This window comes from Cyprinodon tularosa, unplaced genomic scaffold (genome assembly GCF_016077235.1).
Source record: "Cyprinodon tularosa strain WSP-4 unplaced genomic scaffold, ASM1607723v1 ctg107, whole genome shotgun sequence".
In the NCBI taxonomy this organism is placed as follows: Eukaryota; Metazoa; Chordata; class Actinopteri; order Cyprinodontiformes; family Cyprinodontidae; genus Cyprinodon; species Cyprinodon tularosa.
In genome coordinates this window covers 2,608,461-2,625,088 of record NW_024037860.1, presented here as the reverse complement: position 1 = coordinate 2,625,088, position 16,628 = coordinate 2,608,461, and the positions used below count along the sequence as shown (strand labels likewise).

Sequence of the window (16,628 nt, the reverse complement as noted above, 5' to 3'; positions counted from 1 at the left end):
CTATGGTTGATTTTCTGATACAAAAGACTATTTGTTATATCAATACTTAATTATTTAAACGCACAGATTGTATATTTATTTTCTACCAGGTAATTTTATGAAAGCCTTTCTGAAGTCTCTTATTCAAAGCCCTTATTCAAGTTTATTTTTTGCAACTGTCTAAATTGGGCCTTAAGAACGCTATAAGGTTGTTACCGTTTTATGTTGGATATTTTTGTTGTTCAGTTTAGGAAATTTGATTCTGCAATATCTGGCCTAAAATTGTCTTTGTGCTGCCCTCTTTGGGTTGAAAGGTGGCTACTGCAGTTGAATGTTCTGTACAGTAGGTTAGTTGACACAAGTCTAGGTCACATTCCCAGCAATAGGTCATAATGGTTTAGGTGTTCTACCTTGGATCTGGGGAGATGGAGCGATGTGAACTCCGAGATGATTGTGTTGAAGTTAACTTTAAATGTTTGTTGACACCATAACCAAGACAAAAATTGTTTTTTTAAAGGTAATTTTGTTTATTATATACTAGTCAGCATAGCTGTTTTTTTATGCACTCAAAGTATTTAGTCATATTAGATTCACTGTCAGTTTCCCTCGTCCTGACCTCACCCCCATCTGACACCTTCCAATCATCTCCAGACTTGGCCATGCCCGCCAGTGTCGCTTGGCTAAACACTTTGGTGGAAATTTCCAACATCTGTCTGGTTTTGGAGTCATGATTTTATATTAAGTCAAGTTACAATTATCTATTCCACACAGAGAAGTCATACTTTTAATCTTATAAGGTATTATATGCCTCTAGAAAATAAAGACTACAAAATAATTCATCTCCCTGCTAAATTTGCATATGATAACAATACAAACTACAGATGCTGTTGCAATGTTTTCATGTTAACAGCATTAAATGTGAGTTGGTTATATAAGAGGAAGCTCAGTGTATATTTTCTTTGTTTCTGGAGCATAATTACCATCCTGTTCAGCTGTGTTTGGCACAACAATGTCACTCCTCTGCCCCAATATATCCATGTCCAATAATCTGGAGGATTTTACTGTAATTATATATTGCTAATGAGTAAAGACACAGAGCTCTGTAACTTTAGGCTTTTAAGGGAAAATAACCCAACAAAAACAAACAAAGAAAAAATAACATTCTATTATTCAATGGTTAATTTATACAAAGTGAAATATATTAAAGGCAAAAAGTGTAAACTCTTTTCTTTCAATATTTAAATGTGGAATTAAAAACCAAAAAACCAAAACATGTTCAGCGTTTTTATATGGAACTCCTGCACTGTTGTGTTTGACAGGCAAAAACCAACAGAAGAGAATGATAACAGCTGCCGTTTAGAACCACAGAAAAATGTGTCAAAGTAAAAGAAACAAAACAATGAACACAAGGAGAGTAACAATGATTGCCGAAGGAAACAAAGGCAGCTGTACAGGCACCATCTGTGACACATCAGTGAAAGACAACCCGTCTCACAAAATTAAGCATTAACTCTGTATGCTCAAAGTTCACTGGGCGAAATTAAATTTAGAAAGTATAGGTTCTCAATCTGGCCTCATTATAGCTAGATCTTTTTCAACAGACTTCTCTGCAGTGCAAACAGTGAGCAAAGACAGAGGTGCCTCAGCTTAGGAGCTTGGACTGCTCCCTATCGGCCTGTGAAGTGAAGCCCTCTGACTAAACTAACCAGGCTGGGATAAAATCAATGCGATCTGCAGCAGCGTGTTCAAACCTTAATATTTCAAGAGTAGCCAGTAGCTCCCAAATGCAATTACAGGGGAAGGAGATTGAGCATAAAATAAGTGATAATGGGCTCAAGCCAATTTCCACTCATTTTACTGATAGAAGCTGAAGTTTGTCTGGACTGAACTCAGCTGATGTTCAGGGGGGCACGGTCTTATTAAGTTATGTCTGTAACTACATCAGCGGCTGGCTGCCCTTCATCTGCTGCTACCAGTTTAAGTGGTAAATAAAGAAGTGAATTACCTTTGTTCTTTGGGCCTGATAAAAATCTTCAATCACGGTCTAAAAGAAGGTACGTGGCATTCAAATAATTTAAATCTTAAGAAGATTTCTACTTTGATCAATATTTAATGACAACATGTCAAAACTATGGTGTTTAGTTTTGAGCAACTAAGAACAAGTAACTGAAGAACCTAGATGTATGGTTTAATTAATCTATGTGATACAGCTCTGTACATAAAATGGCATATATTTCAGTACTGATCTGATATTCTTGTGTATTAATTAGTGTTGTACCGTTATCAATACCAGTATCGGGCGGGGCCCTGATCCAGCACTAAAATGGTGGTATCGATATCATTCCAGGTAGGCAATAAAAAGTTCTACTGGATTCACTTTGCATTAGTCTTTTTCCTTCTTCACACAGTTAGGCAGCAGCTTGACAAATCCATGATGTCAATTATTTTACATCCAAGTAGTATGCAGTTCTTCATATATAGACACATCAATTTCAAACAGATGGTATCGGTATGGTATCGCCCGATGCTGCATCGCCAGGTAGCGGGTATCGGCATAAAGAGCTTTGAACGTTCCTCCTGGTCAGGCAGAAACCACTTGAACTTCTGTAACCTACTTCAGACACAGAAACGTCTGTTAAATTTTATATCCCAGAACTTAATACAAATGCAGCATATAAGGAAGTTACACTGTACATGATCCATGTTCAAAAGGAAGAAGGGTTATGCCAGTTTTGCAGTTAGTTGTAGTATTATTATAATATGATGTTAAGGCTCCTTACAATAGTATTATTGTTTTCACCATAAAGATACAAAAGATGAATTCTTACATTAATTCTGCAAAGAAAAATACACTTGAATGTATAGGTAAATATTGCAGCAGTATACATAACTAGACCTGTAGTTTGGTGTTTCAGTTAATACAACCATATGATCAAAAACAGATGCTTAATTTTAGAATGGAATGTACACTCCGTTACTATGTAGATATACATATACTGCATATTTGTGTGATCTCAATAAGCTTTATATTTAGGGTGAACAGGATGATGCATTTCCTTAGATGAGCACTCTTTCTTCTTTCTTCTGCGGGAGTGTTGGTCTAGTGTGTTAGAGCAGTGCGCTTGTGCTCCGAGAAGGTTGCAAGTACCCGGTTCGATCCCCACAGCCTCCACTCAGGGTGGAGACCCTTTACCCTGCACTGCTCCGGCACAATGGCAGCCCACTGCTCCCCAAGGGGATGGGTCGAATGCAGAGAGTGAATTTCGCCATTGTTGGACAATAAAGGGATTTAAATTTTTTTTCCCAGGCTGGTTTTGCTCAGCCTCTGACGGTCAAGCTTCTCCAACTCAATGACCAGCTAAAAGAGAAACTGCAGGTGGTTCATTAGAGATTGCTGGTAAAGTTATTCTGCATAAATTAAAACCTTGCAGACACTACAGATATTGTACAAAGGCCACCACAACATCTACTAGATGTTCCTTAAATTACTCATCAATAATGTTATGGTGTCTTATACAGAGCTATGCAAACGTGTTGAAGTGATTTAAATCATTAATGAATTTCAGACAATTGCATCCAATACACATTACAGATTACATAGAACAAGACTGCATCAATTCTAAAAAGATAAAATTGTCCAGTGAGCTGTTTCCAAATGGAATTTCTTTTTTGTCTTAATGTCTAAAAACAGTCTAAATCATAAACAACGATAAAGCTAAATATGTGATGTAACTTCAAGTTGAGACACACAATAACAAATATGCTTAGATAAAATCAGTGCGACAAGTGCCTTATTGGAACGATGGTAGAATTACAGTTCTAAGACCTTTTTAAAGCCTGGGTAAAGATCAATTTTAACGGCAGCCTATTTGAGGTACCCTAAAGGTAGACTGACAAATCTCCTTCTCTCTTTTTAGTGTGGTGTGTATCTTTAGAGAGAATTGTAAATATCAAAATTACTGCAACGATAACCACTGAAGGCATCAGAAGCACGCCCCGCAAACCAAGCACAATATTTATCTAAAGAGTCATGAGACTGAATAAAAACGTGATTTAGCTGACTTTACCCTGCATCTAGAGAGAATTTAAATGTAGAATTGTTCACAGCGTCAGGCTCAGAAACGAATCCGCAGAGATTTGAATCTGTTGTCTGTCTTCCCGTCGGCTTGGAATACCATAAATCCATTTTCTACATTGTCAAGTTATGTTTACTTCATAAAAATGGCAATTTCATGCTTTTAGCTTTTCCCGACAGTCTCAAATCCATAAGAAATAAGACTTCTTTTCTCCCACAGAGGTCTTCTCCTAAACCAGCTGCAGCTTTGGAGCGGCATCATCCCCTTCAATTTAAAAACATCCCAATGATGTGCATTTTAAATAATACCAGCCTAATCTTCACTTTTGCTTGGTTTAAAGAAAAATACAGACTCAACCTCAAACCCAATATTTTTTTCTAATCAGGAATTCACCAATCACCAATTGTGTTGGAGAATGGCAGTAAATGGGAAGCGGATAAAATGAAACCAACCCAGTAATGGGTGTAAAGCCTGTATAATTGGGGAAAAACACAGTGGTTAAAGAAAATGGTTAAAGAAAAAGGGTTCAGACGTCTAAGATGAGCAAATTGAGCTCCTAAATATCCATCTTCTTGGTACACATGTTGTTTAAAGGCAGATGTCTTTTTTGTTTTTATTTCGCTGCATTAGAGCAGAAGCCTGGTGCTGTTTTTTTTTTTTTTTTTGGTGTGTGTGTGTGTGTGTGTGTGTGTGTATGGGTTTTGACAGACTGAAGATAGAAAAAAAAGAAAAAATACTGGAAAGCAGAAGACTCTTGAAGTGAGGACTCCAGTAAAAGACCCAAAAACAAATCAAAGCAAAAAAAAGTACAATTATTTTGTACATATCCTCAATAGCTGCAAGATGAAAAACCTCCACCCCATACAGCTCTTATGAGTACCAGGTAAAAAAAAAAATCTTGAGTATGAAACTCTTATTATGAAACCAAAATTTTAGGTTTCAACCAGAACATATTTTCCGTTCTAACCAATGCATTTTTCATGCAATGAACTCAGGTTTCAGGGTATTTTCAGGGTATTTCAATGGCCTGGAGAGACCAACACAATGTATAGATCGCGATTAAAAAATTTAATCTATTGACAGCACTAATATATATATATATATATATATATATATATATATATATATATATATATATATATATATATATATATATATATATATATATTAGGGGTGGAACGATTCACAAAATCCACGGTTCGGTTCGATTCACGGTTTCTGGTCACGGTTTTCGGTTCGATTCGATACATGTTGATTGTTACACCGAAATTCCATAAAAAATTACGAAATTAATGAAAAAATCCCCCAAAAAATAACTGATTGTAATTATTTTAAATGATCCGCGGAAACCCTGGATCATTTCCGTATGTTTTGCTGCTTTGAATTTAATCATCTGGCGCCTGCTCTCTAACCTGACAACAGCCAGATGCATGTCTCGCTCATGTCTCGCTCCGCCACTGGCATCTGGCTGTTGTCAGGTTACATGCTCTCTATGATCTCCAAGGAACTCAGAGGGGAGCGGACGAAGCCACAGCGGGGGCTGTAGGCTTTGCTTTGAGCAGCCGGTCTGGAGCGCAGCGGGGCGGAGTGGGGGTTGCTGACGGAGTATGAGGGATTTCGGGGTTAGCATGACGTGTTGCTGTTAGCATAAACAAAACGTGTTGCACAATGCTTGCACACTGTGCCACTATGTAATCATGAACATGAATGGGCTGCATATGTCTATGCCTGAAAACAGAGCGCATCATTCTCCATTATATGCTAAGAAAATTTAAGTGATCCTTGTAACAATAAATGCTCATAGAGAGAGCCAAAATCAAACCTCCCTACCACCTCCTACATCTTTGTTCAGTTCTTCCCACTGCAGCCAGGGATCATAAAGCATATCGGACCATGAATGAAGGCAGGGGTCTGCGTTTCTCGAGCTGGGCCTGTTGCGAGCTGCATCAGGTAATGGATTTCTTATGGGCTTTTAACAGTCCCCTACCAGAAAGAGGTGTTTGGCCTTTACTGAAAGAGCTGAGCAAACAGGAAGTACATAGTGGAGACATCCTGAGATGCTAGATGTCTTGAGATGAGTCACGATTCCTGCTGATGACAGCTGGTGCAAAAACACTTTAATAAAGGCTACTGTGCTGGTAGTTATAAAGGTCTCAGGCAGTAATAGCTGCCTGTACACATTCATAATAGATCGTTGCAACCAAGATGTAGAAACAAACTAAATAAGCACAACAACAACTAATTGTTATATATATATAACAAATTAGTACAACAATTATATACATATATACATACATATATACACATACATACATATATACACACACATATATATATATATACACATACATACATATATATACATACATACATACATATATATACATACATAGATATATACATACATAGATATATACATACATGCATACATACATATATACATATACATATATACATATATTACATATATACATACATATACACATACATACATACACACACACACACACACACACATATGTATATATATATATATATATATACATACATACATACTTGACAATATATATACATATATGCGCACAGAAGGTTGTTGCTGTAATCAGCACAGCCTGACAACAGCAATACTCTTCTTTACTGACACAGGGGGACGCATACAATGGAAGTACAAAAAGGTGTAAGTATTAAAAAAACAAACCTCTATTTTCTACATAGCGAGGAAAAAAATCTCACAAATGTTTATACATAGCAAAAAAAGGTAAATGTCTTTCAATAACTATCGTCTGCAAAAAGAAAACTGCTTTGCAACAACAGTTTTATTGCATACAATAAATCGGTTTAAATATCAGACACACTTTTCTTTAAGGAGTAATTTCATCTTGGTAAAGGTCACTGTGATCTTTGAAAAGCTGAATGATTTGGGGCTACACTCAGGTTATGCTTTGGGCTGCTCTTGTTTGGTTATTTTAGAGATATCACCTTCTATAAAAGCATTCTAATTCCTTAAGGTTTCTATCCTGAACCTTCTGAATCAAAACTGCTAAAAAATATATAAAACAACAAACCTAGATGCAATAAATTAAAATATATTATAAATATATATTTATAATGGTTGAGTGCAAAGTCACACTGAATAAAGTGTGGTGAGTGCAATCATCACCTGAACGGCCTTTAATGACCACCTCCGTCTGCAATAGACACTTCTCTTCTATTCTGCACTGATCAAACCCCACTCAGCATTAATTAGTGCAGGAGGGAGGACAGAGCAGATCAATCAAGTGGAATCACTGCATTGTGTAACCTACCCTCTAATAATGAGAGAGCACAACAACAGAAAAGTGGTGACTTCTTTTAATTTGTGCTGAGGCACTGTCAAGTTCAATGCTGCTGCGGTCTAGCCCACAGCTCACACATATACACGATCCAATTAGCCTGATTAATAGCTGCTGCATAATGCTTATTAATCTAAAAGAGCTCCATTGGAAAAGCAATAAGTGAGTCTCACATTTAAATAATCTTTGATTTTCAATTTGCAACACATTTGTTAAATATCATATTAACAGCAGGACGTAGAAGGATGTGCATGCAACAGTTATGGCTGAAATCAGTACATATTGCTGTTGTATCAGAAAATAGTTTTAAATGATGGAAAAATACAAATGGATAAACAAGACTTAAGATATTCAACAAATTACAACACCCTAAAATAAAAAGTAAAGCCAATCAAAATCACTGTGGATACCTTCCACTTATTTTAATGGAAATATTTTATCACGATCGGTCAACATTTTTTTTTTTACATAAAGTCATCTTAAATTAACTTATTAGGATTGATGTCTGCAGCTTATCTGGGGTGTGGCAGCATCTTCATTCTTTCTTTCTTATTGTTGAAGATATACTGCCTCAGAAATACATTGGTTTGAAAAATGATCAAATGTTTTAAGATGTTAAAACTGTTGCCTGGATCATGCATGCATCACATGTGCAAACACAGGTTCTCACCAGGTAGTCCATCTTCATCCAACTTTCATTGAACACAACCTTTCAGTTGATAGACACCAGATCCAACATTACCCTGCAGAAACTCCTGAGCTTTCAGGTCCTGTTGCTACAAATGAAACCCCCAGAAATCACTCATCCACCATCGTGCTTACCAACAGGTATGAGGATTTTGTGCTAAAACGCATTTTCTTTTCACTAAATATAGTTAAACTTTTCCCTGACCATTTCATACAAAAGCCTTTACACTTTTTTGTTATACAATCATCTCCATTTAACTGATGGCAGCTCTTGAACAAAACAAAAAAACAACAAAATCAATAATTTTACTTGGATTTAGCTCAAACTGGTGGAATCTCTGAAGGTTAAAAGCTGTCTTAGATGTGCTATGATTCGAAAAATCATTCTCCCACAGCTACAATTGCTTCATTGCTGATGTTTCTCTTTCTCATAGCTGTGAATCACCTGTCAGCACAAAAACTTGCCAAAAAACCTGCTGCCATCAGGGTCCCCAGTTAATAAGGTGCATTTGAGTAACACTTGACTTTTTATCACAGAGCAGAAACTCGAGACAATATTCGTCAGATCAGGAGTGAATGCAAGTGTGATTCTTTAATTCCCAGTCTCTTAACCTTTGAAGGTAATTCAAGTCTTGAGGGTTTTTCTTTTTTTCCCCAAAGAGAGAAAAAAAAAAATGACCTTGGAGGGATTTTAGAAAAACTTCAAAGAAAACGCTGAGATATTTTCACCCTATAGATTCTATGTGGTTCTCAGCCCATGTTTCATGAGAAGCAAAAAGAAAGAAAAGGAGGGGAAAAAAGTAATTTCCTTCACCCTTGGAGGTGTTTGAAAACTGTCTTTACTCAGACTCTATCATCAGCGTTGACAAGTTCAGACAGGAAGCCTCTGAGCCAATGATGTTATCATTTACAGAGGGGAAAGCAACAAAAAAAACACCCCAAAAAACTGGCAGGTACTTCTAAATTAAGGTTTTCTGCTCCAAATATATAAATTACATACATTTTCATTTGTTTTTAAATAAAAGCGAAATAAAAAAAAGTTATTTGAACTAATCTATTTAGGTAACCATTACCCAACTTTGTAATGGATCCAAAAAATGCATATTAACGAAAGCTTTCTGCTATAAAATGAAACCAACTGAGGGTCAAACTTCAGATGCCTTCTTTCTGCTCCATCAAACTCTGCCCTCATCTGCTGAGCTGCAGTACTACAAAGGCCCTTTTTAACCTCTGTCCCTTTGCGTAAAACATTTCATCCTTCTGTGACTGAAACTAAATGACTGTTTAAAATGAGTGAAGACTAAAAATGTTTTTGCTCACTGGACTCTACCCCAAGAGATTTTTCTCATTACAGGCAACACCAAGCTTCATTTGGTCTTTTTTATTACACAGATAAAGTAACTCCTCACTGACCTGAGGATTAGCAGCCTATGAGTCTGTGTGGGAAAACAGGAGCTGTGACTAATGCCGAAGGGGGAAAAAGAAAAAAATATGGTAGATGAAGATATATTTAAGAAAACGCTGTCAGGGTGGATTCCAAGCCATAATTTAAACTGTCTCTGATTTCTTATTGATACGCTTCAGTTGTTTCCTTTTCTAGATATGTGCAAAGTAAACCTTGCTGACCGGAATAAAACATTTTCAGCTTAATCAGCCCAAACTGTTACTTCTTTGGAAAATAGGAAATTAAATCAGCAAATTATGTAACTGTTATACGGTTAGGGACAGTTATGTTAAGATTCAGATAAGGAATACGAAATTATATTTCTTAAAAATAAAATAAAGTCCCAGCCACTCATCTAGAGCTGCACTACCACTGAAACTATAAAGTATAAGAGAGAAATTATAAACATTTAGTTTTGGGTTTTAAGGGCAGTAACAGTCAAAAATCTAATGGATATGCAGGCATTATAAAGGTATGGGACATGAAATGAAAGGAGATCATGTGTTACGAATGTAATAAGAGGGAAGAAATAAGAAGAATTGAAAAAATAAAACATTATCTGTCAAATTTTACAATAAGAAACAAACAAACCATAACTTGGAAGCTCCTGAAGGCTCATGAGAGCAATAGAAAGTTAGACTTCAACAGAGATAAAGCTTTTTTTCTTTCTTTTGTTTTTTAAATTACATTTTGAGAAGCACTGCTGGTGATGTTCCCTTATCAGAAAAATGTCATCTCACTAAACTTGATGAAAAGTAAACAAATCCTTGATTGGTGGAAGCCGCTAAGCTATTCACAGGTAGGGGTGGGTGATATATCGAATATACTCCTTGTATCTCGAGTTTTCCCACCCACGATAGTTAAATCGCAACCATTGAGTACAAATACGCATGACAACATTAAGCCGTCTGCATCTATTTCACTGACAGTTTTATTTTTCCCACACACTTTAAATGCATCACATGCACATTACAGCAACCAGCAAATGAAATATGGCGACAGCAGGTGTTTCAGCAGAGCAATATATGGCAGTGGTTCGGATTTCACGGCGAGGACGTCAAACAAAAGGCGATTATTTGTAAGATGTGCCGCAGAAACCATTGCTGCAAAAGGTCAGAGTACAAATTTTTTGCACCACCTAAAAAGTAATCCGCTGAAAAACGAAAAACGCTGTGAATCCTTCATGTCAGCATCTCCCCACACACCAATTAAAATGTCAGCTTTTAAGCTGATTTATTAAACGCTATTTATTTGACGCTATTTATTAAGTAATCTAAATGTTTTTAGATGCTCTAATACCCGTCATGTGATGTGGTCTTGTTCAGAGGTTTTGCAGGCGTTCTCTAAACTTGGTAATGTTCTCAATTTTACAACTTTTTGTGCTTCTTTAGAATTCCAAGCAAGTAAAGATTAATGCAAATAATTTTGAGATGCTCTGATAATGCTCTATTTTTCCTTTTTTTTTTTACTATACACAAAAGAGCCCTTGTTTATTTAGCATTTTATTTAGTATTGCGTATTTTTGCTTTGTTTCCTGTTTGGTTGCTGTGATCGTGTCAAAGGTCTAATACTGGCACAGAAATACATAATATGGCAGTATTATTAGTTAAAAGCTTTGAGCTGGTTACTGTTAAATAAAAGGTTTTACATTTTTATATCAGTGCAGTTTTATGCACTATTGTTTTTGAAGGTAATTTGAGCAACAAATCCTTATACATATGATGTATCAAGATATAACCCAAATATATCGCAATATTAGATTTTCTTCATATCATCCAGCCCTATTCAGAGGTACATTATCTATTTTTTAAGAGATTCAGCCAGTTTGGTAAAAGGGTGTCAAAGCCATTCAAATTTGTAAATCTTTAGTTTGTTTTAGCACACTAAACCTTGTTTTCACTGTGTACAGATATAACATCTGTAGGTACAGCACAGTATGGTGATCCTGCTCTGGGCGAAGATGCAGGATTGTTTTGCTGCATGTAAATCCCAACCAACGCTTATGTTCCAACATCTTACCGAAAACTTCATCCGGTGAGTCGATCTCTGCTGCTACCTTTGACGCTGGTGCTGTTGCTTTGGGTTCAGGTGACGAAGCCTTTAATGGGAACACAAAAACAGATTGGAGAGGTGAGGCACTGCGATACCATGGCAACAGAGCAGACTTAGACCAACAGAGAGAGAGAAGGAAAAACAGAGCGGTACATACAGTATAGCTACTTCAATCTGAGCTTTTAAACCTCATTAGCTCGCAATTATGCCAACACCCGTTCATTTAACACTCAGGAGGCTCCACATATTTCTAATCAAAAGCATCTTGTGATCTGTGGATTTTGATTGCAGCTGCAGTTTTATTACAATTTCAGACAGGACCTATAATGAATAGTCAGGGATTGCTGCTGCCTGGCCTTTTCATCCCAGTCAATCTCTGAAATGTTTCAAAGCCTTAACAGCAATTATATTGCTTTGCTTTAAATACCTTTAAAAACATAATACTCTCTTACAAACAGGTTAAGGCAAATAGAGGTTAAGTTTTAGCTTAAATATTCACATTTGAGTAGGAGAAAGATGATTTTAATATTTTCTGAGAATTCATTTTTTAATGTTTAAAAAAAAAATAGAAACCCACACATTCTTGCAATTGCTGTTTAGGATATTATTCTTTATTAAAACAAAAGTTGCTGTTTTGTAACAGCTGGGATTTTATATATATTCTCTGCCCTGCGTGGCAACAGAATGAGAAACATGTATGAGATACTAAAACTATAATAAGCTTTGGCAACACAGTATCCCGACATTTCCACAAATATTAAAAAGAATATATTACATAATCTAAGAACTTTTATATATAGCAGTAGGATTACTGATTGTTTTTACAATAATACTTATAGAAACTTGAGTAAAACCACACAATATATAGGCCTACTTGCTAAAATTAGGACAATTTTTAAGTATTTAAGTCATTATTGTGCTTTTCTTAAAGTAGCAAACCAGCAGTCATCTGCTTTACAGATATGCAGACATTAAGCATTATAACAGAGAGATGATGCTATTTCGTTTCCCATGCCATACATGCCCTTTGCTTAAAGCCAATGGAAATATTATCAAAGGGCTGAATTTGTCTTCATCAGCCAGAGACAAAACATACATTTTCCGATTTATTAAGGTCAAGCCGCATACACTTCACTTGAATGGTAGAATATTTTGTTTTTCCCATTTTGAACAGTGGCTAAGAGAAACGGGGCTGTGCGTGAGGAAATTATGTCTGAGGGAAATGGGAAAAGTGTGCACTAATTACTAACAGAGTTCCTTAATGCTTGGATCAGAAAAATAAAAAATAATTAACAAAAGTCAAATGAAAAATAATAGCGTCAGAGGCATTAATTTTATAAAAAAAAAAAACAATGTAAAAAGATTTACTATATACACACACATGCATATATATATATATATATATATATATATATATATATATATATGCACTAATTACTAGGACACTACTCTCTAGGACAGGGGTCTTCAACGTTTTCGAGGCCAAGGACCCCCAAACTGATTGCGAGATGGAGCGGGGACCCCCTAATTATATATATTGTATGAAATAGTGTTATATCAAACTAGTCCTATAGTCACTCTATTACATATGGAGCCATGTAACAAAAGTCATTTCTCCCTGGGATTATTAAAGTATTTCTGATTCTGATTCTTGGTTGATGGGACAGGTGTTGTGAATGAAACGGTGCCCAGGTTTTAAAGAGCTCCTGTGTGTCGCTGAATGTGTGCATTGATGACTGAAAGACATCTTCTGCTTTCATTTATCTGTTTACTACAGTGTGTTGAATTCATGTTAATGTGTATTTAAAGACATTTTAATTAGTGCAAAAAATTGCAGGAGGGAATATAAAAAAAAAGTAATCAACCAAGACTTTCGTGACCCCCATGCAGTACCTCCGCGGACCCCTAGGGGTCGCGGACCCCCAGTTGATGACCTCTGCTCTAGGACATCCCCCCTCCTCATTTGCATAATGAGGCAGAAAAGCAGACAGAAATAAATAGCAGCACAGAAATAACTAGGGTAAAAAAATACAAAGGAAGAATAAAACAGACAAAAATATTATAACATGCAGATAAATAAATACTTAAAAATATAATTAAAAAATAAAGTTGAAGATAAAGGACAAAAAAAAAAATAAGGTAAATATTACAAAGGCAAATAAGAGTTGTATACATTTATATCTCACTGTATAATTAAATTTCTACTTATATTTATTTGTTTATTGTATTCTTGGTGGCAATTAATTGTATTCTTATTTATTTATTGAGCATTTATTTATTTATGTATTTCTTTTTAAATATGGCAGAGTTGGTCCTCCATACTTAACAAGAGGTGCTGAAGGTTATATGGAGTTTATTGAGACTTTTTAGCCCTTTCCAGTCACTTAACAAGGACAGGTGGGGCAAAGCAGATTCCTCTAGAAATAAGAAGTCACATATTATCTCTGACATCCCATTTAAACCTGTTTAAATCACACGACTGGAATGACACAACATTTATCAGTTTGAAATCTTGCTATAGTGGGAAAAAAAATAAAGAACTTTTTCAGGAACTGATTGTGAGAGGTGTTTAGTTTTCAACACAGGAACACTTCAATTATGAGAGACAAAAAAATCCTATAAATCCCATTGGTTGATTTTTAAGGAATTTATTTGTAAATTATGGTGGAAAATAAGGTTAAGTCACCAGAAAAACAAGCCTGTCCTCTGTAAAAAAAAAAAAAAAAAAAAGGTTATACTTCAAAGTATAGAGTTGATTTTTGTTAGTGACCAAATACATAATTTACAAATAAATTCTTAAAACTCCTACAGTCTGATTTCCAGGATTTCTTTCCTCTCATTTTCTCTCATAGTTAAAGTATACCTATAACAGAAGTTACAGAAGTCTGTAATTTTTCTAAGTAGGAGAATGTACAATCAAAAGCTGACATAATACCTTTTTGATCCCTACTGTATATACTAGTTACAAGAACATTTCAAGACAAAATAAAAGAAAAGGACAACAGAACAATTCCAGTCATGCCACTAGTTCATAAACTTAACAGAAAACAGCTTCAGATTGTTATATTGGCATAAATCATGAGTATTATATTTTTCTCTCCTCCTCATCACAACAACAAACAAAACCCTGACAGCACATCCCTGCTAATGCAGACACTATGACTAACCCATATTAAGAGCGATCATCTTGTTCCGTTTCAACACTTGAGCTGTTTCTTTATCTGTCATCCAACAGACGTCTGCACGTAATGTAGTGAAAAGAATGTAACTGGTGTCAAATGAAATGTATTAAATCTAAACCTGAACCCAAAACAAAGAAAACCGTATTTTTTAACAGCTAATTGCAAACAGGAAGCACAGGAAACGTGTTCGGAGGTTCATCCACAGCCTGGTATGTCTGCCTTTACTGGGTATTACGGAAAAAAAAGGCATTGATTAGGATTTTACTGCTGGATATTAAAGCACAAAGTTATAACTTAACCAGCAGGTGAGGTGAATCATTCCACCCACCTGAATCAGCAGACTTAAAACAATGAGCAGTTGGCACTGAAACAAAACCCTCCATGTCCTAATTAGTTATCTAGCTTGTTTTTTCCTTAAAGCAAATTAAGCGTGTCATTTTTGTTTCTCACTAATTCTAATCTTCAACTTTAATAAATGCTCCTTCAGATCCCCCTGGAGAGTAAAAGACAAAGTAAGACTGACGTCATGGTTTAGAGCTCTGGTTTCCACTCCTGAGTGGGTTTGCCAAAACTGAAAGTCACAAAGGGAAGCTGCAGGCCCACTGTTTAGCATTTAACAGGTGCACAGAGATCCTCCACCATGACGCAGTCTCATCATCTGAGGGGAAACGCAAGTCCGACGAGCAAGTGATTACTCATGGAGATTTAAGTAAAATCAAATTTAATTACTTCTACAAACTAATAAATACCCAAAGAATGATATTTGAAGGAAGTCTGTGGCAGAGATTTACTAAATCTGAGAAAGAGGGCCTTGACTCATACTAATCTTTTATAAAAGAACTGTTCCCCTGCCTTGCTTTGCTCACTTTGCAGAGGCCAAAGGGAGCAAGAAAAAGTTAACACCTTCCAGCGACACTCAGCAAGTTAATCCACACAAAACAGACTGATATCCTGAGGCTTATACCTTTATTAGACTCAGACATAAACAATAAAATATACCCAAATACAAAGCAACTAATTTTAATCTTTATTTACATACTCTACCATTTCTCCCCTTCTGTTAACAGAATGAACTCCTAATGTTAAAGAAACTGCATGGATATGGGGTGAAATTAGTATCAAATCAGATTTAATAATGCAGAAATACAGTTGTTGTTTTTTTTTTTTTTTTTTTTTTTACAAATACTGAATTTCATGCAATGAAGAAATGCAGAAAAAAAACATATATTCAAAATACAAGACATTTTCAAAATGTAAGATTGTTATGTAACAATTTTTGCACACAAATGCATCAATAAATTGTTAGGGAAAATTGTGAAAAGGTAATGTGTTTCGAATAGTTTTTTTTATTAATATATCTCACTGGAATCATTCAATTCAAACATTGTGAAAAGGTACAGTTTTTTGAAAAAAAAAATCTCTTTCTAAATTTTTAAATACTATTTCATACCAATTTAACCCCATACAGTACATGTAGGATATGAAGAAATCATAAACAGGACATCTGTTCTTACTCATGTCATGTCATGAGATCTTTTCTGACACATCTAAAGCTAAGCTGACAGTGTAAGTAAATTATTGTTAATTCTATTGTCCTGATCAGTGATTGCTGGGTAAATATTCAATATAAATTATTTCCAGTTAGTGCATCACACCCAAGTGTTCGGTAATAATGTTCTTCCGCTAGAACCTTCTTATTGCCGGATGACTTGGTTATAAGTGAAGAAAATCAGTCATGCAAAAGGCTAAGTTACACAAATGAAAAAGTTTTAAAGTGTATATGTATATATATATATATATATATATATATATATATATATATATATATATATATATATATATATATATATATGTATATTCCCAGTAGTAGGTAGTG

General features: G+C 35.4%; 1 protein-coding gene across 1 annotated transcript in view; it reads right to left on the bottom strand.

Annotated features, from left to right (window-relative positions):
* LOC119786145 (myelin basic protein-like) overlaps positions 1–16,628 on the bottom strand; it is an 87,524-nt gene that overhangs the window by 17,566 nt on the left and 53,330 nt on the right. Inside the window, exon 3 of the mRNA XM_038289260.1 lies at positions 11,538–11,616. Coding sequence (XP_038145188.1) covers positions 11,538–11,616 — 79 coding nt within the window. The remainder of the gene's footprint in view (positions 1–11,537; positions 11,617–16,628) is intronic.